Source organism: Aythya fuligula, chromosome 4 (assembly GCF_009819795.1).
Source record: "Aythya fuligula isolate bAytFul2 chromosome 4, bAytFul2.pri, whole genome shotgun sequence".
Lineage (NCBI taxonomy): Eukaryota > Metazoa > Chordata > Aves > Anseriformes > Anatidae > Aythya > Aythya fuligula.
This window is the reverse complement of record NC_045562.1, coordinates 58,541,742-58,565,068: the sequence shown is the minus strand read 5'-3', so window position 1 is coordinate 58,565,068 and position 23,327 is coordinate 58,541,742. Positions and strand designations below refer to the sequence as shown.

Genomic DNA, 23,327 nt, shown 5'->3' with positions numbered 1-23,327 from the left:
CCTGTACCAGAAAGTCACGGAGACACCAGGGTGAAGTGGTGCACGTTCAGCACTGCAGCACACTGCAGCAAAGGAGGGAAGTTTGGACCAGAGGGAAGGGACACAGTCATGGCTGAGTTCAAAAGCAAGCACTGAGACTGTACAGCTTATCCTGACCAGCTGGACCCAACCCTCAAAAGGTTGGAAGAGGCTGTAATAAAACACAGGAGGAAGAGGCTGTAATAAAACACAGGAGGAAGAGGCTGTAATAAACCAGCAATTCAGCAAGCCTCTTGGAGGAACGAAGGGTTCACAGAACATATTGTCCTCAGTTTTCTCTTTGCATAAATTCCTTTGGGAAGATGAAAACCAGAATATATCAAAAGCAGATTGGATAAGTCATTACCTGTCCAGATAGCCAAGGTTTGCCCCAAGGAAAAATAAACAGGAGAGAGTGAACTGAGCATTCAGCACAGCTTCATCTCAAAGGTTTCCAAATTACTATATACCAAGTAGGAAAATACTTTACTTAAGAATTTGGGTGGTGTTTAGAAGGAAAAGTATTCACAAAAGCAATCCCTGTTCATCCCCATCAACCTGCCTGTGGGCCCCAAAGAGCAGAGCCCTGCAGGACAATGCATTGAGCATCTGCAACATCTGACCACATTCCAGGCAGAACAAGAGAAGAAAAGCCCTGTTGCATTGCTTTTTGCTGAATACTTTAATTCTTTTCTCTTGCTAGTGAAGAGACTACACTTCTGTTCTTTCTGGACACAGTTTTAATAGCTCAAGATCTGAGCTCTGCAGTTAGGAACCTGCTGAGCTGAAGTAGCAGACTGCGGTGTGGCACTCATTTGTGGACTTCGTGTGCAAGGCCGTCACCCACCACAGCCTGCAAAGGTCGTTACAAAGTCTGTAGGAAGACGGACAGCGGCAACAGAGGGAGAAAGTGTCTTTGGCACAGGATCAGGGATAAAATACTTTCACAAAGGTATTAGTGGGATATCAGGCAGAGTGAATTGGAATTAGTATGAGGAATTGTGCCATTAGCACCAGCAACAGATTAAGTCCTGATGATTTTCCTTGTATATAAGGTAGAAGAAGACAGGGTAGATATTGTGTGCTTATTGAAGCGAGAAGGTTAGAGATAAGATATAATCTAACCAAATCATGGAATGCAATTTGGGAAGATACTCAAGAGTTACGGAGTCTGAATTAGCAGGTTTGTCTAATACCTATTGGTACAATTATGTCCTGATGCGAAACAATTATTGGATTCCAGAGAGGGAGAACATCAGGTGAAGTGGCCCTAATCCTTCACGAGCTGAGTAGCATTTCGGACCAGGAAGGACACCTGCACATACCCAAAGGCACAAGTATTCAAGAAGTAGACAGCAGACAGCTCCAAGAACTTTGCGGTGTACAAACTTGGCACTGGGAGATACATTTTCCTTGCACACAATTCAGATGGACTTGAACATTTAAACAGCAGTCAGCAATATTTTGTAGGTTTTCTTTCCAATTCTATGAACCTTTTGACTCCTTTGCTATTGAAAACACATTATTATGCCACACTCTTGTTCTTACATCTTCCTCACACAGCTATTTTGCTAAGGTCTTTTCCATGAGTTTGGCTTACCATTTAGCAGCTGCAAAGTTAAAAATAAAAATAAAAATCATTTTAGAACTGAACAGAGCATTTGTAATGAAAACTGGAGATGTGCAAAATTTGTCCAAGATCTCATCTTAAGGCCTCTCAAGAGAACCTCAGCTAACTCGTGCATGGTTGCTCTGTAAAATGCAGCAGTTTGCAAGGAAACCAGCTTTTATTTTTTTAAGGTCAGCCAAACTCATTCTGATTTGACTCTCTAGGATTAACAGTGATGAGGACTAATGTGGACTGTCTCCAAATTTCTACCACTTTGATTTTCAAAAAGATTTTTTTTTAAGTTGGGAATTTTAAAGACATAACAGCAGATGATGAGTCTTGGTCAGAAATGACTACAGTGTGATGCACTTCTGGACAATACATTGAAGGGATTTCTTTATAAGAACAAAGGCTTATTTTAGGAAGGAACTGGGACAACCTCGCCACTCTGTTGAAAGGGATAGAAGGGCAATGAGTTCTATGGTAGGATCTCTTCTTTTGCTGACTCAGTGAAGACACATTTGTCATTCAAAGACAAATTAGAAAAGGGCATGGATCATGCTACATAGATGCTCAGTCTCAGTTATCAGCCAGGTACAGGCAGCTTCCAACGCATCTACCTCCAAGTGCATTTAAAAAAAGGCAATCTCTTTTGGTGGATGTGGACAGAATGTCTTTGTCAAAATTTCAGTTTGAGCAAATACTGCAAAGCGGTTTAACACGGGGAGGATTTGTTCCCGCAGAAATTGACACAAATTCCTTTAGGACAGGGGCAGCCACCCCAACTGCACAGCTTGGACTGCCAGGAGATAGAATTAGGGAAACTGGAAGATAACACTGTGGCCTAATGTAAACTCTTAAATCTGCTGTAAACAGAGCAGTAACATTGGCACATAACAAAACTGGTATCTGTCATTGCACTCCCAGAAGCAGGTGTAGGAAAGGACAAGAAACATGATGGATTTTTTGCTCATTCCTATGCATTCTGGTTGGGAAAAAAAGTATGCTGACAAGCTGTGGTACGTAGCCAATGTTACATTAATGGAGGGCAAGCTGGGATGGTTGTGTTGAGAAGAATAATGTGAGATCAAGTAGAAGTGATCCCATTTTAGGATCCTGCTAAAAGAGCAGCACAACGTGGAAACCAGAGCCTTGAGACGGCAACTTTCCTGGATTTTATAGGTTGGACTGACAGAAAACGCAAGGACATACACACACAACTCTAAAAAAGCTCCTTGGGCCAAGACATATCTTCAAGAATATTTATATACACAATTTTCAAAAACACATCTTATGTTGAAGTTTATGGATAGACCAGCATTTTTTTTTATTATTTTTTTTTTTTTAGCTTTGGGTTCAAAAATCTAAGTCTCACGAGTTTAATCTTGTGAGAGATGCAGAAACAGAACCACCACCCTCATGCAGCACGGGGCTCCCCCCACAAGCCTTCTTGGGCCTGGGCAGGCTCCCCAAAGAGGCAGTTGAGGTGTATCTGAACCGTGCTCACCAAGCAAGTGCCAGGAATGGGGTGTAAGGCCATTTTGATGGTTCGGTGGAGAATTAGCCCTCCATGGCCTTTGAGCTTTAACCATCAGCTTTACTGTAAGGTTCCTGCATTGTTTTCCCTGTGTTGCTACAACTCAGATCTGCTCCTTCTCTGAACAGAGCCTAGGAGAAACACCAATATTGAGCAAGAGCTAATAAATCCACCCCGAGCACCAGTCAGCACTATGCAGAGATATGCTTTTGGCCCTGCAAGAGCTAATCCTGATCTGGTTGTAGGAGCACTTTGTCAGTGCTAACAAGCTGTGTCTGACTAGTTAAAAAGGGTTCATGGCATCTTTCAAATGCCAGTATTTCTTAGCTTACTAAGCCTAGTCCTTTCTTCTTTCTCCCTTATTCCCGTTAGGTCTGGAGAAAAACAAGTCTTCACATTGGGATGTACTAGTTAAGGCAGCTTCTCTCTACATTTGGCAGTCCTAAATCATGATGCCGTAACTGCAGCTTCAAGCCAGCATCTCCTAGCTGGGTTGTAGGTCAGAACTTCATTCCCTGGGCTGGGCAACATCAGGAGCCTGCAACCACCTCCAGCTGGCTGGGAGGAAAAGGAGCCCTTTTACAGAGCAGTGCTCTCAGGCCTTTAAAAGAAGAGTAACTTGAGTATAACGTCACCTGCAGGCCCTGAGGATTTATCTGAGCTCTTATCTTCTTTCACTACTTTTGCTCTTCAATGCGCACACCATAAAACAGGGGTAGGCTGGTCACTAGTACATACAAAGAAACTATCCCGCTACTACAGGGCTTTTAGGTATTGCTATGAGACAAGTAAATAAGGACTGTGTTTAGCAACTAAAAAAAAAAAAAAAAAAAAAAAGGAAAAATGAGTGTCCAGCTCCCAGTCAAGGAACCTGGCATGTCAGCTACTAAATGACCATATGAAAGCGGGGCAATTAATCTTAATTCGTGAGATGAGATTTTCAGGAAGGTTAGGTATCTATGACTAGTTTAAAAAGTAAATGCACAAAGAAGTAATGTGCCGCCAGAATTGTAACAAAAAGATTGCATGGGAAGTTATGCATTATGGATGATTTAGCAATATCATAGATAGCACGGGCTCCAGCAAAAAGAGTGAAATCATCCCTATCTTCCCATTTGTTGGCAGAATTTTAACAAGGGGCTCCTGGGAGCTCTTGGGGGCTCCTCCATGGCTCAACAGACAAATTAACTCATCAAAGGGAAGGTAGGGATGATTAACTAACAAGAGCCCCCTCCAGCCCATCACTGGCACATGGTTATTTCACCCAGATGGTGTTCACCTATGTGAAACTGGTAATGACAGTTTCAGATCAGATTTACAGAAAAACATAGATAATAAGGTGATGCAAGAGTGACATGATAAGCGTTATTGGTCTGTGATGCTCTAGACTGTGCCAGAGGCAGCAGAGCTGTTTTGTAATGTTAGCCGCTGTTTTGTAATGCTATCCTCTCCGCCCGAGAGATTTCCTGCTGCAAATGGGAGACTCGGTCTCCAGAGAGGCATTTGACCTGACCCTTCCTATATGAGAGTGGGATCAACAGCAAAGAAAATGACAAGAGATGGCAACACTCCCGTTGCATACAGGCAGAAGCAGTTTGACACCCTTTTGCTGGAAATGGATGAATGCCTCTGTAGCGTTAAGGACTGGGAGATATTTTCTTATGCACTAGAAAAAAAAAAAGTTTTTGGCTTTTCACCAGATGCAATTGAGGTGACAATTGGTAACATTTTGCTTAGTATCTTCATATAAGTGTGAAGAGTGCTTGCTGGGTTTTTAAGGACAGTCACTACAGCCAATAAAATCCACACCAGTCCTGGTGGGGGAAAAAAAAAGCATAGCAAACACAAAACCAGAAAAAGAATTCCAAAAATGCATAAATTTCCCCCAGATAGGCAGAGATAAATGCCTACTGCTCCTCTTGTGGGTGCCCAGAGGGTCAAATGCCTCACAGAGCACATCCAGCCAGATGTCAGTAAGCATACACTAAAGTTTTTGTTTATTAAAATAATTGCATCTTTATTGCAAAAATAATTGCATTTTTATGGATTACAATAAATGCCCTCCTGAAGTGGAAAGAAGAGGCCCAAGGTCCTCTTTGTTCAAACTCAGGCCTGGCAGAGTGGGTCAGACGATAACTAGATACAGCTAGTTAACTGATGTATAGCAGGGTGTGTGGGGGGAAATAATGGATACTAGAAGACTTCTAAAACTCACATCATCCTTGCTTTCCTCTGAGGGTCAATGGCTGCTCTGTGGAAATACACAAACCTACAACATTCTCACCAAAATCAAAATCCCAGTGGGAAGTCTCACTTCCGTAGCATTAATTACCTGCTTTCTCCAAAGCAGTTCCTCAGTCACTGTCACTGCTCAAACAGCAACCTGGGAGAACAGCGATCGTCTTTTTATTTTTTTCACTAAGGTTTAGGAGTACTTTCAAAAGCAATTTTGAGTTCTCACCAGGAGAAACTACCATTCCAGGAGAAAACCCCCATTATTTCTTCTAGCAGCTCATAGGGAAGCAGAATATTCCTCAGACCAAACCAATCCTCCAGATACCTGTTATCACCACCTCCTTGCAAATAATCTCTTGGGTCAGAAACACATTTTTCACCCAATCCCTCTATTTTCAGGCAACCATATCTCCTATAGGAGAGATTTGCAGTCCACCAAGCTACTTGATGGACTGCCCCTCTGAACCCCTATAAAGATTTAATATCGCTGAGCCCTCAAGGAGCATGTGTGACAACAGGCAGAAGTAAAGAGCTGTAGGAAGCTCCACCTGCCCATTTGACACCTCTAACCCTGTAACGTGCTCGGGAAGGCTGATCCTCCTAAACTTCACGTGATGAGCTAGATGGCTGTGAGCAGCTCAGGCAACTCGAAGCTGTCATAAATCAACAAGCCAACAACAGGAGCCCAAGGAGCTCCTCACAGAAAACACTCCATTCTCCTGACATCGTCCTAGGAATCAGAAGTACCCATTACGGACCAGCACCCCATTGTGTTACTCACAGTAAAGCACAAAAGCACAGATGTGTGTGAGGAAATGAAAGTGGTATTGCACTGCACCACACAGCTAAGACTTCATGACAACACCAAAATCTCAATAGGTTTTGGGTTTGTGCTTTCAGAAACAAAACCCAGTGGTTACTGCATGTGGTAAAGAGCAACCTCCAATCATGGCCCTTCAGACTCATCACAGAGTGCTAATTAATTTCTCAATCGTTATGAAGCAAGGCTGTTGCTCTCTGGTGTCAGAACGGAAAATCCAGCCAAAACCACCAACAACGTGTCCCAAAGGGGCTGATTTCCACCAAAAACCTGAAAACAGCCTCCAGGGCTGAGCATCCACATACACACAGTCAGGTCTCTGTGCATGCCAACTCTGCAGCTCGTCACTTGCACACTTAGGCATCATGATCCCTTATGCACCTGCATAAAACTACCAGAATAAAAAACAGACACTGGAGAAAAAAGGTCCCCAAATGCTGACAGGTGACAATCTGCCAGAATGGTTGCCAGTTTTTGGTGCATCCGAGCATTAACCACTGTACTATAACAACAGCAACAAGTGGATAAGATCTCACAGACACACACAGACACAAGGAGTTCCTTGTATTTTTTCCCATTCATGTGGAAAAAAAAAATGCTATGCACGATTCAATACCAAATCTTTCTCCCTAAAACAAATTTACTCCATGCGATTTCCTCTTTCTGACCTCCACGTGTGCAATAGGTTAGCGGCACTACAAAAAAAGAATCCTAAATTAAGCTTCACTATGATTTTATCCTTCTGTAATGGCATGGGCCTGAGTTAATGTTAAGTGGGATGGGGCAGCAGGAAAAGAGCGTGCCAGGGTTAAGATGGAGCGTTTAGCAGCAATTAGCAATGATGCACAGTATAAAAATAGCAACAATTAAAAAAAAAAAAAAAAGAAAGAAAGAAAAGAGGTTACACTAGAAATAAAACCATTAAGGGAAATAAATTTAACAGTTTGGCCAATTAGCATTTCTCTAAGAACGGCAAACTTTCTGCTGCTGTTGTTAAGTAAATGGGGAGGGAAAAAACAGAAAAGTCTTATCAGAAATATTTACTTCACACTAGCAGTGACTCAGTGAGTGTTTTTCCAACAAAAGGCAGAACCACTGTCCCACTTTTTTTGTGACCCTCTCTGCAGTTCTAGGGAGAAAATATTTAGTTGAGCATTATCGTAAGCTAGAATATGGCTCTATTTATGTGACAAGTTGACAACATACAATTTCATGCTTGTTGAACTGATCTGTGTTATATATTCACTGCGAATATTATGAAGCCTCACCATTATAAATATGAAACAGTATACATTTATTCAAAATAACTCCTGCAGTAGCAATTTATAGCTCGGTTGTTTGCGTGCTTATGAAGTCCAAATGCCACCTTAAGAAGCTGCATCTCACTAAAACAGATGTGGAGTGTGACTGTGACCAAAGTGGATTTAAGATGACCTCTGTGAAAGGAGGCTATTACATTTTTGTCTGTATGGCAGCTGACACCAGTTTGTATTTAGATATGTAGCCAGTGGGACACAGTGTAACACAGTGTCCTGAAGGGCTCATTTTAACATGGGCCAAGACATTCATCTAATGACCTAATTAGCTTATTACTGTTCTGCTGAGTGCTACTCCTCCCTCCTGCAAAAAGGACAGGTACTCGGCTGAGTAGTGACACAGTGAGCATCTTAAGCCTTGGCTGCTGCAGGTGAAATCCTGGCAGAGGAGTGAAATATCTCCTTAATGGGACTGTGAAGCAGATCAGTTGCATTTTCTTGATCACACGCCTGGGGAATGGTGTTGGTGGCCTCATACATCAAACAATAAGCTCTCAAAGCAATTGTTTTTTGTTCATTTGGGAGTTCTTTCCTGCCTGAAGGTTTCAACCAATGTGTGAGGTTCTTGCATGAAAACGGAGGCGAGTTTAGCCAGTCTCCAGTATGTCCAACTGGGGAAGGAAACAGAGAAGCAGCACGCCTCACCCACACTCCATACAGGGCATTTGCATAAATTCTTCCCAATTACACAGCAGCTGGTTTGAGTAAAATAAATTCCACTTACTGCTTGAGCGTTTTTAAATGTCAGCATAGCCAGCCGTGGACTATAGTTTACATACGCCTTCCACACAGATGTAATGCTATTCGGCTGGGCTCCTATTTAGAAGGTGCAGAAATGTGAGTCAGGGCAGAGGCATCTGAAAAGGTACCGCAGTCAAATGTGTAAGAAACTCGACACAGCTCTATTAGGAATATAAACATTCTTGTTCTTTTGCCCAGTCTCTGATATTTTCTTTCATCGGAATTGAAGGTCTTTCTCCCAGCTGCAAAAAGGGGTTTTATGATGCATTGTTACCTTTTATTGTTCTTATAAAGTTTCCTATCCCAAATCTGCATCTTTTGCCTTTACATTTATTGCTGTGTTAAACCTACAGTGTTGTCTGTTTCCCTACTAAATCTATCCTGTAACCACATACTGTACATTCATTTCTCTAGGACCTCAGTAGCTCTTATCTGTTTGCTTTTATGATCTCTTATGAACTGCTAGGAACAGCAATTTGCAGCGCTGTTTGTAAAGTCATCTCGGTCTGAACTCAGCCTTCCCCTTTTCTGTCATACAGCGGTACTCTCTGCAGTGAAATCCCATTTGCCAGAGAAGAATTTCATTACAGGATGCACTTCAGAGGGACACTAGTTCCTAAGTATCTCGTATGTGCTTATCATGTAAAGCATTTAACGTGCGTTAATCGGAATTGCAAAAAGCTGCTCATTTGAGCAGCAGCCCACATGTTGATCCGGTCCTGTGTTACCTTCCGACTCACTGATACATTGCCTGCTCCATGGTACTGCCCAGAGCTATTCGGTTTCTGCTCTCTAAGGCCTCAGACATGCTGCTATGCTGTTCACACAATCTCAGTTCTTTTAAGCACTTTGATAAGCTTTATTCTGCCATTATACCATCGAGAACATTAAACACAATGTTTAAGTTCTATGTTAAATCACAATCAGTTCCTATTAACTGTTCCGAGCTCCTCATTTTTATCAACAGTTACTTTATTAAATCCTTAATAATATAGATGGAATAGTTAGTTAATTTGTGTGTTGAGCCATGGATGTTAATTTGTAAACATAATAACATACTGCAATCATTTGCATAATAGCATTTTAATCTTTTTAGTAAAAGCTGTAATTCCCTACAAAGTACGCTGCAGTAGAAACTAAGTGACTATTGGTAATAATAAAAAAGGCCTTAAAATTCTGATCCTATTATAGTGTTGGAACATACCCAAACTGCTACCATAATCTCTGAAATGTTACTGTTCTCTGATTTAGGTGTCTGTGTCAAGAATAAAAATGAAGTATAACTGGTAGCAGTAGACTATTTCCTAAATGTAATTTAGTATTCACTAAGCACCAGCACTTTGCAAATAGCTCTGAGGCTTTCCTTCAAAGTTCAGAGCTCTAGTTATGCATATTGTGTGAGGTACACCATGCAGCTCACCTCTAGACTTTGTTGTGCTGAATAGATGGCTATGATAAATCATGCTGATTTGGTACTGAAGGGCATCAGCCATCAAGGATTTGACTACTATGTCTTTTTTTCCCTGAGATTGTATCTCCTTGAACTGCCTGCCCTGGGCTACTAGTTTTGGAGAAAATTAAAAAGTGGAAAAAATGCTAGGAGAGGCCAGTAGAGAAAATCTATATAGGCTCAGTTCTCTGGAAACCCATTAACACCAGTCACAAGACTGGCAAAGAAAACACTGGTGGTTGTTTAAAAGTCAGGCCAAGTCATTTTACGCAAGATCTGGTAATTCATTAATCAATCTGGCTGCAAACCTTGAATGAATAACCTGAAATAGTAAAAGAGACTGGCAGCACCACAGAATATTAGAGAGTCTACGATTTGAACCAAATTACCCCGGTGGAGTTTAAGGCTCCCCTCTACCCTCATTATCTTTCTGATGTAAACCTTTCCAAATATGTAAGAAATCATTCATCCTTGTGAATGTCCCTGCTGCCAGGAGTTAAAGAGTATACATTTCATTGTGAATCTCTTTCTCTCCCCACATTCTCATTGCTTGCAATACAGCATCTTTTGGCAGCCTACAATAAAGCGTAGTAGCCTATTTAGGCTTTCCAAAAACACAGCACATAGCATGGTCTTGAAAAGTAACCTGGGCTACACCTATGCAAAACAATTAAAAATAAGGTCATCAAATATGTTGATCATCTCTCTGGAATAGAGAATTAGGTAAATAACTGAGATCCACAGACAGGCAGGCAATGCAGGTTTTCTGAAGTCTACTTAAAGGCTAAAAAAGTGTTTTTTTCAAGTATGAGAACACCACACTTCCAAATCGGTATGACTTTACGCAAGTTCATTACACTTTAATAGGCTACTGCCTATCTATAGGCTGCCTTTTCTCTTTACCTAAATTGAGCTATTTATAAGTAAGGCCAACAAAGCAATATATCCACTGTAGATACCTTCTTCTCTCTCCATAATGCTCGGCACGGTTCATAAATAATTTTAAATATGACTAACCTTCCATGACAGGGTATGGTATATTTGAAGAAGCCTCAGGGGACAACAGTTTTTGTAACCAAAAAGCCTTCTTATTCATGTCACATCAAGTTCTATGGTTATTCACGTGTTCACATAGCATTGGCTTGGAGAATGGAAACCTCATTATTTTGATTTTCTAAAAGAAACTAGATCAATTTTTTACCAATACAATTTTTTAAAGGCTGGTTCTTTGTAAAAGCAAATAATGGAAGTGAATGGTGCAGTGAAACATCTAAGTAACAGATCTTAGGTGACTTGTTAACTATTCAGTTGCACAAACTTGCGTCAATAGGAGTAAGAACTTATCCATTTTGTCTTTCCAGCAGTCAGAACAACAGTCAAAGAAAAACAGGTGAAAAACACAAGTTATCAAGCTGTGAACAGAAGGAAATCAACTAATTGATAATATGCATACATACAGACATTGGTAAGAAACAGACGGGCTTGGTTCGGGATCTGTTACATTGCCTTGTGAGCAGAATAATGCAGCAATGAATTAGGTACTTCTGCAAGCTACTGGTGTGCTTTAGTACTAGAGGGAAGGCCAGTATCTCATCACACCTAAGCTGATGGGAGCAGGAACTTATACTCAACAGTTACACGCTATCTAGACTAATTGAACCTTTATCTCATTTGGCTCCTAGTTGCTACCATAACTATTAATAATTCGTCATCCATGAGACTTCCAGAGCTACTGGAATTGCCTGAGCTTGTGGGTGCTCAGCTCAGGAGAGCTTCCAGGAACATGATTTGCAGAAAGCCTGAAAATTCACTTTCTGAAATAAAATATTAAAAAAAAAAAAAAAAAAAAAGTTATAAAAGTGCACCAGCTTGAGACAGCCAGGAACTTTGTAAAAGGATTTTTCAACACAGGCCCTGACCTAGTCAAAGGCAGATGTAATGCATTCGTAACTTAAAGGACAGTGCACTTCATTCAAGGTTAGATTTTGCAATTAACACTACCTGGCTTGTGCAATTAACACCGTACTTGTGCTTTTCAATATTGTTTGCCATTCCTGTTCTTTCCCTTCCAGTCCGAAGAGACTGTATTTCTATTTTGATATGACTAGGCCTCATCTGGAAGCTTAACTTATATAAAACTTATTTCTCCCATGATGATATGAGAATCAAAAAAAAAAAAAAAAAAAGTTTTTTCTTTAAAAAGAAAAGCCAATGTGGATCAATATGGAAAAATCCACAGATTACCAAATGGGAAACTGCGTAAAACTTCCATTCTCTGTGTTAAAACAAATAGTTCCTCACAGAGTATCTGAGATAATCTCTGGAGGAAGAACACATCTTCTTCTGTTCTTGAGCACCCCCAGTCGTCACATTACAGAGCAGCAGAGAGGAGAAATAGTGCTATGTATCCAGCTGCACAATGGAGACTGGGGACAGGGTTAGTGGATGGGAAGAGAGAATAGCTCTTTCCTTCCCATTTCCCTAGGCCAAGCAACCAAGAAATGGAAATAAAACACACTATGAAAATGAAAACAGTCTTGTCCTAGCACTGCAGCATTGCAAGATGCTATTAGAGAACAGTTTGTCCCTACAGGTAAGCTTGGGCCCATCTGTGCTGTCAGAGACAGCAGTGCGTCCTCTCGCTGAAGTCGATGAGTGCTAGGGAAGCCAGGCGTTTGCATAGAGGACAGCAGAATTTGTCACAAAAGGAAAGTAGCATATTTCACTTCCAAACCATTATTTCTGACCTATCAGTTGCTGCCTAGATGCATCCCCCCAGCTGCATGCCACTGATTTCTCCACACTGGGTCTTCAGATGCATGCAGGCCCATGAGGCTCCTGTAAGGACCAGTTCCTCCGTGTCACCGTGTGCCAACAGGGTTACATACCAACCTGTACACCTGTCTCACTGTCTGCAACACACTCTGATTTCAGAACTGGAACTGCTTGATTTAGGAAGTGACAACTGCTATCCAATTGCTAACCTTACATTTTGAAAATCTGTATCTACCCCTGATTCTTTCAGAAGAAAAATGCCTCTTCACATGGCTTTCGATAAATGAGGAAAAATACATATACATTATTAAAAAAGCAAACCCACTCTCATCCAGTGTTAATTCTGATATCAGCTGCCCCCTGCCTCCCTGCTATTGACACCAAAAATTTACAAACAGACCGGCCATACCTCACATGAGGGGTGCAACTGAAATCCAAGCACAAGACACAGCTCTGAAACTTTGCAAAATGTGTCGTGGGACATTACAAAACTGCCGAAAAAAACGAGGGCCTAAGAACAGGGTTAATTTCATTCTGATTTGAATAAAATTAATTCCAAACTGCTTGGATGTAAGTGACAGAAAGATTGAATAGAGAGGGCCAGCTTCTGCTATCAGTTACGCTGATAAATATAAATCCTGAGTAACCTTATCAGCATCAGGGAGATCACCGTGCGTTTATGGCTGTATACAAAAAAGAAGAATTTCATTCAGGACATCTTAGGCAAGCTATATTTTACCTTCAGAAGCATTTTGCTATACTGTGGCAGTTAATCTTTTCCAGCTATTAAGCTCCAGAGTGATCTTTCGGGGCTTCCCCCGGCAAGCGGGGCCAGCCGTAGTTCCTGGAGCTGCCGAGGCCACGTGAGAGGCGGTACCAACAGCTTACTGTTGCACAAGGTCTTCCTGCCAGCTAATCAATTTATTGTCCAATTTCCCGGTCCGTGGACAATCTATTGCATTTTCTATCATCGCAGAGGGAGGGTGGCTAGGGTTCGGGGGGGGGCACAGCAGCCCCATCACTATGGGGTGGAGAATCATGAAGGTTTTACACAACAAAAGGAAGAAAACTGGAGACAGAGATAAAGAGACCACAGCCGTCCTCTTGTACAGCTTGAACCCCAAGGCAGTATTTTAAAGAAAACATTTAAATCTCTCCTACCACCCTTCAACTTTTACTTTCAGACCACTCTCTGCCAGGAGATCTACGAAACATCCCAAATGATGAGCTGGTTCCTGAGCGGTAACGCGACCATCAGCCCTCACTGCCTTGCCTGCTATATCCACTCATTTCCCCTTCCATACTCAGCCTACGAGGACCTTTCAATCTGTGTGCAAAGTGCTCTGAGAGGAGCCTTCTGATACAGTAAAGCCCTTTACAAAATAGGCACCAGCTCCAGCTCTCCATCGGCTGGCTGCTGTGCTGCACTCTGCTCCTTTCCAGGGACTGCAAGAGGAAGACAGCAAACAGGTTTCGACTTCTGTTTTTCCTCATAGCTGACAATTGTGCAACTCCTCGTCGTTACACCACAGCACAGCGTACTCGAGGCACTCTTCAGCCGTTTTCTTTCAGAAATCAAAACTTCCATTTAATTCTTTTCAAGGCTTTTTTTTTTTTTTTCCCCTCTCTCCAGATCACAGGCCTGCTTTTGATCATGAGGATTAAAGGCGCCAGGCAGAACCTGTAACGCACATCATCACGTTTGCTGTCTCTCAACAGGGGAAAAATAGTAAACCCGTTGTCCACCAGGCTTAAGAAAAAGAAAGAAAGAAAAAAAAAGCAAGCGAATACCTTGCAGCGTGCACTTGAATCGCCTTGCCTTACCTCAAATATATTGGCGGGTTCATTGCTGTACTGGTTGGAGATGATCTCTGACTGGTCGCTGTACCACTTGAGCCCCCCCAGAAAGCTGTCCGTGTCCAGGTCGTTCACGTCTAGTTCAGAGAGGTCAAGTTCTGGGAGATCTGGGCAAAGAGGCTGGTCTTCGCCAACCAGAGCAGCACACTGCAGGAAACAGCAATGCAGAAAGAGTTTCATTAATTGCCAGAAATCTATTAACTTTAATATCATGCGATAAGAACTAAGCCTCGATTAAGCTATGGCACGAGGTCACTAGAATTGTTTTCTGAAAAAAGACAACAAACCACTAACTATTAGATCCTTGTTAGCCCTGCACAGGTATTCAAAGAAGAGGGGGGAATAGGAGGATGTAAGCTGCCTTCTCTACCATGTCTCTGTACAGGAGCAATCACTTTCCTTCTCCCTACCCTCTTTCACAACAACAGTGTCCAAAGGTTTATAAAATCCAACAGCAGAGGCCAAAGCACGGCCTTATTCTTCTGCTGCTTCAGAGCAAACCGGTGCAGGTACAAGTTACAGCTGAATACCTCTGGGCAAGGTCTTTCCTGCATTTCCTGATGCATTCAGGTTAAAGATGCACAGCCTGTTCCAGCCTCCAGCCCTGCAGGCGAGCTCAAGCTGGACATACTCACACTCGCTTCTGCAGATCTTACCATAGTCCTCCAGGTCAGCCGTGATGATGGCCAGAGTATGGGCATAGCAAAGCAGGGGCAGCGATGCTGCTGCACTGCTTCCCCAGCAGGCTAAAAGATGCACAGGGCACGACTACCAGGTATGCAGCAGGGTCCTGGCCCCTGAAATGTGCTCTGAAACATCCCCGTGTTCATGTCAGGGTGACAGGCACAGTCAGTTCATGGAGCCTTTCACCTGCTTCGCACACTACCTTTTCACAGTATAGCAAGTACGTGCATTGACCCAGGCCAAGAGCTTCCACCCAGCCCCATAACTGTCCCCAGACAGTGGCTGTGGTGAGGAAACCTGATGGTTTCCTTTCCTCTGGCAGCCCAGCAGCATGCTACTGCTGACTCGATAACCCTAATGGAGAGGGTCCATGAAACACTTTGATTTAGGTAGGAAACCAAGTCTGATCTGCACGGAGACACTTCAGCAGTGCCAAATATTTTTGTCTCCATGACTTGCGATCAGGGTAGTGATAAATACAAATAAACCTGGAAAAAGTATCCTTTTAACAGCTAGGATGAAGCTGATAGAGTACTGACTAACCTACTAAGCAAGAAAACCATTAATACAACACGTCCACTTTAGCATGGCAATTGAAACCCACCAAACCCAACCCTCGGTTATGGAACACACACAGTAACAGCTTGGCAAGTAACGGGGCCCTGTACGTCAATGCTGCTGGATGAAGCAACTCCTGCGCTGTACCATGTACCCTTGGGACCCATCCCCAGACATCTACCTGGACACGGTGCAAAACACCCTTACGTTCCTTAAAGCTGCGCCAAGGTGCCAGGCACTGAATGGTTAAAGCATAAATCTGCTGTGTCTCAGGGCTTCCACACTGAGTATTTCTCACCCCATGTTTAGGGTGGCCAAGAGCCTGCCCAGACAGCAAGACCTCCTCCACTCCCGTCAGCCGACTGGGTGGCTGGAGCGATTTCCCAACTTGTGTTTGGATTGAAGTCAACCCAGAAAACGCCACTTTCTGGAGAGGCAGTAACACGGTGTCCACTGATGCGAATTGCTCAATACTTGGTTATGTCATTCTCTGAAGGACCGCCTTCCACGAGCACGCAAGCGGGAGCTGCTGAAGGTGAATTTCATTGAGGTTTTGTCTCCAGGAGCCTCGGTGCACCCGCAGCGCACAGGCTGCATGCAGCGGCGCAGCTACCAGCGACATTTTTGTCTGCTGGCACAAGGGCTCGGTGCAGCTGGTGCGAGCTTTTATTCTGTGGACAACTTTTACGTCTACCAGGACGCAATGAGATAGTCACGTAACAGGCCAAGGGGCAAGGCAGGTTGCAAAACAAGGCTCTGAGATAGCACTTGCTCCGATTTCCATTACTTAAGGGGCTGCAGAACTTTACCAAGTCAAAACCTCACTTAGGTCATTTTTACTGCACACCATTTTTTTTTTTTTTAGTATTATTTTGGTCTTAGCAGAAAACAAAGAAAAAATTAAAGAGTTCCCTCTTCTTTAGTGCTAGACATAACCTTCCAGCAGCAATCTTATAATGCAGAGATGACCTTTTTTTGATGCTTGGCTGAAATCTCTGATCTCATTAAAGGATAATCTAGTTTTTGACTGAAAAGGTAGATTCTCAGCATCATTCTCAGGTTTGTGTTGTGGAGGTCAGTAGCTTATAACTGATGCCGTAGACTTGTAAAGTATCCTGCTGATCTGTTTCTGCTTTCGTTTGTAAAAATAGCTTCAGTCTGTGAACCACCTACTTAAAGATGTTAACTCTTGGTAATATGCATTTCCAAATTCCTATGATGGGCTTTTGAAGGAACATAAATGATTGTATTTAAAAAAATAAATCCTGCTCACCACAGCTTTCTTTTGCCTATAATGACTGCAATGTCACTTAAAAAATGTAATTGCTGAAATGAAGTATATATGCTCTTGCCGATGTTGACATGATAATAAAATCAATGTTTCTGAATATGACATTACGCTTCTAATCTGAGACACATTAGTAGCAAGTGTTCCTGTTATTAATTTATATTTGGCCTTTGGATGATGCCAGGTTTAACACTCCAAGTCCTAAAACTGTCCTCATCTGACATGCTGATATTTTCTGTTTGCCTATACATCTGTAACAGGTGCACCTGCATTGCTATGATACATTTTTCCGTCTTCCCACCGTTACTTGATATAATAGTTACCCCATAACTGTGGCCTTAATTTCATAGTATCGTTCAGAAAGATAAAGCAGTCACTAAACACAAAAGGCTAATTACTGTGCGTTATTTCACTCCAACAGACTTTTTTTTTTCTCTTAGTTCAGGCGCAAACAATAAATTAGCTTAACTGCACTGATGATAATGAATCATTATAATTAAGTATAATTCTCCATTAACCTTTTGAATGTTTTTGTGCCTCTGAAGGTAAATAAAAAAAAAAAAAAAAAAAAAAAGAAGAAGAAAAGAAGAAGACTGGACTTGTGCCACATGAATTATATTAATGAAAAAATAATCTTTGTTTTATTTTTAACAAGTTTTTCAAAGAGCCGAGGGGGCTAACCCAGGAAAGAAAGACAGACCTGACAGAATGTGTGTCATGTGGGTTCTCTCTATCAATCCTCGCAACCTTACTGTACATCACCTTCATTAAACTGTGAAACACTGGGGACGCTGATCAGCTACAGTGATGCAGGCCTTTATTAAGCAACACGCCATCCTGTCATTATGTGAGCGAGAATCTAATACATTTTAAGTTGACAGCAAACATTAATGATTCAAAAAATGAAGGCTGCCTCCGGTACCTGCCGCCTGCAATATTTGAGATCGGTAAAGGTGATCCCCAGAGCCAGCACAGCAGGCAGGCACTCCTGTGCTGCTCCAGAAAGTGCAGTGCAAGAGCACGTTGGTAAAATCCTACCAACAGTTAATCCATCCACTGCACAATTAATATTAAGATCAACCCTTTTTTTTTTTTTCCCTTTTTTTTTTTTTTCCCCCTCCGCACTATGAAAAGTCATTGACATAAATTATCCATTCTGTTTCTAGCTTGAAATTACGGCAGGAACTCTAGTGATTAAAATAAATCTTCAATATTTCCATATAACTGGTTCCTCAATCAGCTCCTAGCAGCATTAGGAATAATACATGATGGAAAAATGAAGCTCCAGCAGCAGAGACCCATGCTACAAGCCAGACAACAACCCACAGGATACTCCAGCTACTCAGAAACAATTAGGACTTTGGAGCCAGAAAGTCATCCACTTACAGCCTTGACTCATAATAGCTACAGGACATATGAATTATCCATATCTATTCCACTTTACCAAGGAATCAAAACAAGATAAGAGCAATTACAATATGCAAACAGAAATCAGCGGATACAATGGCAAGCTGCAAATATTTAAAACTCGACAAAAAGACTTAAGGACCTGCATGCATGCTCCGCCAGATAGGGAAACCGCACTGGAGAACGCTGCAAGGTTTTTACTTTAGATGGGTATCTCTGCGTGGCGTGGACATCTTATTTAAAAGGCATCACACGTAACCTTTTTCTCCCTCCCCTGTTGCCTGAGGGGAGCGTTTTAAGCACTTATTCCAAGCTCGCAGCCGGGGGGTTAGCTCCTTCCAGCAGGTCTGTGCTCTGGGTTCCTCTCGACGGGCTCCACAGAAAGTTTGCCTCGCTGCCCAAGTTGCCCGAACTTTGAGGTAAGGCTCCCTTCTGCCGAATGCAAACGTGCAGAAATCCTCATGCCTCACTTTATACTCCAGAGATTACCAGGGAGCTGCTTGCCTTTTCTTTTTTTTTTTTTTTTTTTTCCTTTCCTCCTTTATGAATTGTAGCCAGCAGAAGCTGTGGGTTTGATGTATTGCCGTCTATTTTTACACAAGCAGCAGCGGCGGCGGTGGCAGCAGCAGCAGCAGTTCGCACAGTCCTGCATAAACTCTATTCTCACGGTTCATCCTCTTGTCTCTGTCGTGCAGTGGCATTTAACCGTTTGTTGGACTACTTGGGCCGACCAAGAGCCCTGCTCTACAGGACTTTAGCTACGGGATAATCATTCCAAGACAAAAGAAGCAGGGCAGCGTCTACTTCCAGAAATCTCTCCTAAAAGCATCTAAAGCAAAACCCCAGGGTGTTCATTCCTGTGGGGGGGGGTTCAATTCTGCATCTGACAAACAAGGAGGAAACCTGCCACAGAGCAGAGTGAAACGAGCAAGGAAAATAGGAAGCCACTGGTTAATTTAACTTCTTCTTCCCTTTTTTTTTTTTTTTTTTTTTTTGGAAAAAGAAACGTTAATCTTATTCTAAACAAACATGGCATTTTTCCAACCAGGCCACTAAACGCCACTAGAAAGACTTCAGACACTGATTCATATCAATATCTTGGAGCATAAATATTGCATATGACGGGGGAGAGCGAGCCAGAGGCACATGCAAATAGTTTCCAACTGCAGGAGATACCGATGACAGGAGCTAAGCTTTGATTTGCTCAAGGCACCGCGGAGTAACCTTAAAATAGCAAACTTACAGGAGTTGAGATAAGGCTCGGACCTGCTCGCAAAGTCCGCCGGCCGGCCCGTTCTGCCGGCCGCCCCCCGAGGGGAGCCCCCCGCGCCCCCCGCTCACCTCGATGTCACTCCATGCAGAGTCCTGGCTGCACATGTCCCACGCCATCCAGCTCCCGGACCGCAGCGGCGCCGCTCGCGAACTACAACCCCGAGCCGGGCAGGGAGCACAGGCGCATGCAGGCGACGAGCCCCTCTCTGAGCGTGAACCGAAGGCACCTGTCTTACTACTGCTCCCCGTCACATGACAAAGCTATTAAAAAGTAGGCTGGGCTGTCACTCATCCTGCCTTCTTGTGCCGCCGCTCCAGCCGTGACGTCGCGCAGAGGCAGACCCAGGCGGAGGCGAAGTAAATCTTCCTAAAAGCCACTCAGACCTTTGAGGCTCCAGCACCACGCTGTGATTAAAATCGCATCGCCGCGCCACACCCCCGGAATTGTGCCGCTGCCTGCCATGCAACAGCTCCTGTCCCTTGCCGTCTGCCTTTTTTTTAATTTCTTCTTTTCTTTTTTTTTTTTTTTATTTTTTTTTCTTTTGGCCAAAGCAAACAATGTGCAGAGCTGTATTTACAATTAAAAAAAAAAAGTAAAGAAACTCGGAGGCGAGCTGCAGCACGTGCACCCTGAGCAGCCTCCAGCCTCTCCGGGCGGCCACCGCAGCGCACTTCAATCCGGGGATGCGAGTCTGGAGTTGGGCAAAAGTTACAGCATGGGATGGCATTTTGTTTTCACTCGGGAATTTTACACCTGGCAAAGTTAATTTCTCATTGACAACTGCACCAGAGCTAGGTTTTTCCACCAGCAAACACACTGGCAAAAAAAAAAAAAAAAAACACTATTTCCCAGGGATGGAGTAAGTATCGATAAAAGCCAGTCCTGCAGTTACCTCACCTGCGACAGCAAGGGAGCCAGATCCCGTTTTCCAGCTGAATTACAGCATTTCTCAGCTGCTCTTTAGTCATTTCTGTGTCTCAGTGCACGAAACCAGTGTTACGACATGCAACTGCCCCCGTCCTGCCCAGGACTGTGTGGGTTCCTGCCTGCATTTCCCTATAAGCACCAGTGCGTCTGCCTCGCCTCCGGGTGCATTTCTGTATATACACCATGTACCCACCCCTCTGACCTGGGCTGAGTGTTTTCTCTTTGGGAACACACACACAAAAAAAGCCCTTGTCACGTGAAAACACCGACCTGCCATTAACAGGAGGGTTTCTTGGTTTGAGCAGCTCGCTTGCTGAGACAACAGGGGCTGCTGCTGCAGGTGCAACTGGTTTATGGTGGCACCGTCCACTGAATACATAACAAACCCAAGGTACCAAATATACCTGCAAAACACTTCCCACGTCAGGAAAAACAAATAAATAAAGGTCTTATTTAACTAGCCCCACCTGCCTCCTTGTTTTCTGGAGTTGTGTTGTTTTAATTAGCTGGGTTCAAAAGTCTTGTAAAAATGTAAGCACTGGATCCATCACACTGGGCTCCCAGTCAAAGTCACCAAACTATAATTGATCATCCTCCTTGTCATGAAATATTCATTTTCATTGTTATTTGCAAACTTGAGCATTCTAAAGGCTAAATGAATTCAATTATTATACCAGGCTATGACGATTTCGCTGAGAGAAAAAATAAATAAAAAGAAGAACAGTTCTTGAAACAGCCTTTTTCCCACAGATATTAAAAACTTCAGAAATTGTTGTAAGTCTCAGATACATTCTCGGCTTATTTGTGTTCCTTGTAATTCATTATTGCCAGTTTTCCCCGCTTGTGCTTAAGTTGCAAATCACATCACACTGTCATATTTTCACCAAGCACAGATGACAAAAATGGCATTGTTTTTACTTTACTTAATTAAAAAAAGCCACAGCAAAATACCAAACGACTACAGAAAGCCTTTCCTACGAATGATTAAATTAACGGCATTGCTTTGCTCTTGCGACTAAAAAAAACTAATTTCCTTCCCAATTATATGCTGATTTAATGATAAAACTGCAGTAAATTATTAAGATCTGGGGCAAAGGTGAGTACCTCTACCCTCCGAACAGTCAGCTGTGAAATAATGCTGGGCACCTGCCCGCCTGAAGTGCAGTCGGTTCTTATTAATTATTATCTGTGGATCCATGGCTGGTGGAATATTCTCCTTCAATACCTACTTATAATTGTGTTCATTGACTGTGCCGAATCCATCATCTTTTTTTTTTTTTTCTTGAAGTTTTCATTCACACCTTTTATAGAAATGTATTTACACTGGAACATTTTATATTGCTGTTTTGGATATTTTGACCTGCTCATGTTGTTTCTATTTTCTACATTTCCACTTCACTGCTTTCCCTTCAAATTAGCAAGTTAACTGATAAATATAAACTGTAACCTTAGCGGTGCTCTCACCGTGCAAGCGTTAGAGATTGGAGTACTTTCTTGGTACATGGCAGGCAGAGCAAGCCATCTGTAATAACAACCAAGTCCTCCAGAGCTGTCCTACGGCCCCGGCCACGCCGCGGCTTGGACTTTGCTGGCAGCCCCAGTGCCACCTGGCAGGGATGCCAAGCACGATTCAGACTACAAAAGACCACGAGGTTTAAACAAGGGTTCCCCACAGCTCGGGAGGAATTCATTTATTTTTAACCAAACTGTCCGACCCAGGCCATATATATAAATTTACTCACTAGGGCCTTTTTTCATGTTTTAACGTGCTGGGTTTTTTGGCGTCTAGGAGGAGAAAAGAGGGGAAGGCAGTTGCAATGGGCTCGTAGCTTGGGAACTGCGCAGCCTCAGCACATGTAAATGAAGCCCGTGAAACAGAGCCAGCACCTAAGCCTCCCTCCTCAAAGAAACCTTGTCTTCTGAAAAGTCCCCAGCAGCTTTAGCAGTGCTCTTGCCCAGTGTTTTGACAACATGAAAGAATTGCACAAACGTCTTTTCTGGGGCAATATCTGAGTACGCACACATGCTTTTGTTCCGTAACAAACACAAAGAGAACTCTCTTGCGGCTGGTGAAGTCTGCGGGTCCAGTTGACCCAACCTGTTCTGTTGAAATGCCTGCTGTAAAATCCCCCTCTTTCACCATATTTTCCTCTTTCCAGGTTACTCCATACCTAGTCTCAGCAATTCGCCACTTTTTCCCCTTCTTCTTCTTCATGGGACATAATTCATGAATGCACTGGTGAGCCTTCCAACTGCACTGGGGCACAGATTCCCAAAGCCTGATCCATATTTTAACAGGATTGCAAGGTATGGCTCCTGGCAACGACAGGGAAGAGGATTCAAGGACCAAAGTCTTTAAGCTCTCTGTCCTTGTCTTTTTCCTGGATTCAGCATTCATTCTGTCTCTTTCTCTTATTCTTTCACCCACTTTTTTTTTCTTTTTTTTTTTTTTTTTCCCCAATTGTGGTCATTTTTGTTCCCTGTAACTTAGATATCTCAGATATCTTAGATATCTTGCAGCCCCCTGACTTTGAAATCCAAAACTGAGCCCCTTCATCACAACACCGACCAAGTTTCTTCCTTTGCTTCCAGACTGTGGTGCTTGCTGATTTTCAGCAAAGTTGGCTAATACCAGTGGAGTAAGGGCAATCAAACTTGAATTAAAAAACAGCATAGTTCAACCAGCAGAGGTTTGCAAACCAGATCCCCCACCAGTGAAACCCCTTCCCCTTGACCCTCCATTTGTGAGTGTCTTTATAGCAGAAGCTAAGCCAACTACGTATTTATAAAAGATCAAACCACACTCCAAAGGTGTGTTAGTGTGAATGGTGT

At 42.9% G+C, this 23,327-nt stretch overlaps 1 protein-coding gene across 2 annotated transcripts in view; it reads right to left on the bottom strand.

The window, feature by feature from the left end:
* The window catches only part of PPARGC1A (PPARG coactivator 1 alpha), a 350,611-nt gene that overhangs the window by 42,992 nt on the left and 284,292 nt on the right, over nucleotides 1–23,327 (bottom strand). Inside the window, exons 1-2 of one of the 2 annotated variants that reach the window (XM_032186512.1) lie at nucleotides 19,637–19,855; nucleotides 14,326–14,505 (exon numbers count right to left, since the gene is read on the bottom strand). In XM_032186512.1, coding sequence (XP_032042403.1) covers nucleotides 14,326–14,505; nucleotides 19,637–19,684 — 228 coding nt within the window. In that variant the 5' untranslated portion in view covers nucleotides 19,685–19,855. Of the gene's footprint in view, nucleotides 1–14,325; nucleotides 14,506–19,636; nucleotides 19,856–23,327 lie in introns of those variants that run through there. The other variant, XM_032186510.1, reaches the window with a different exon arrangement.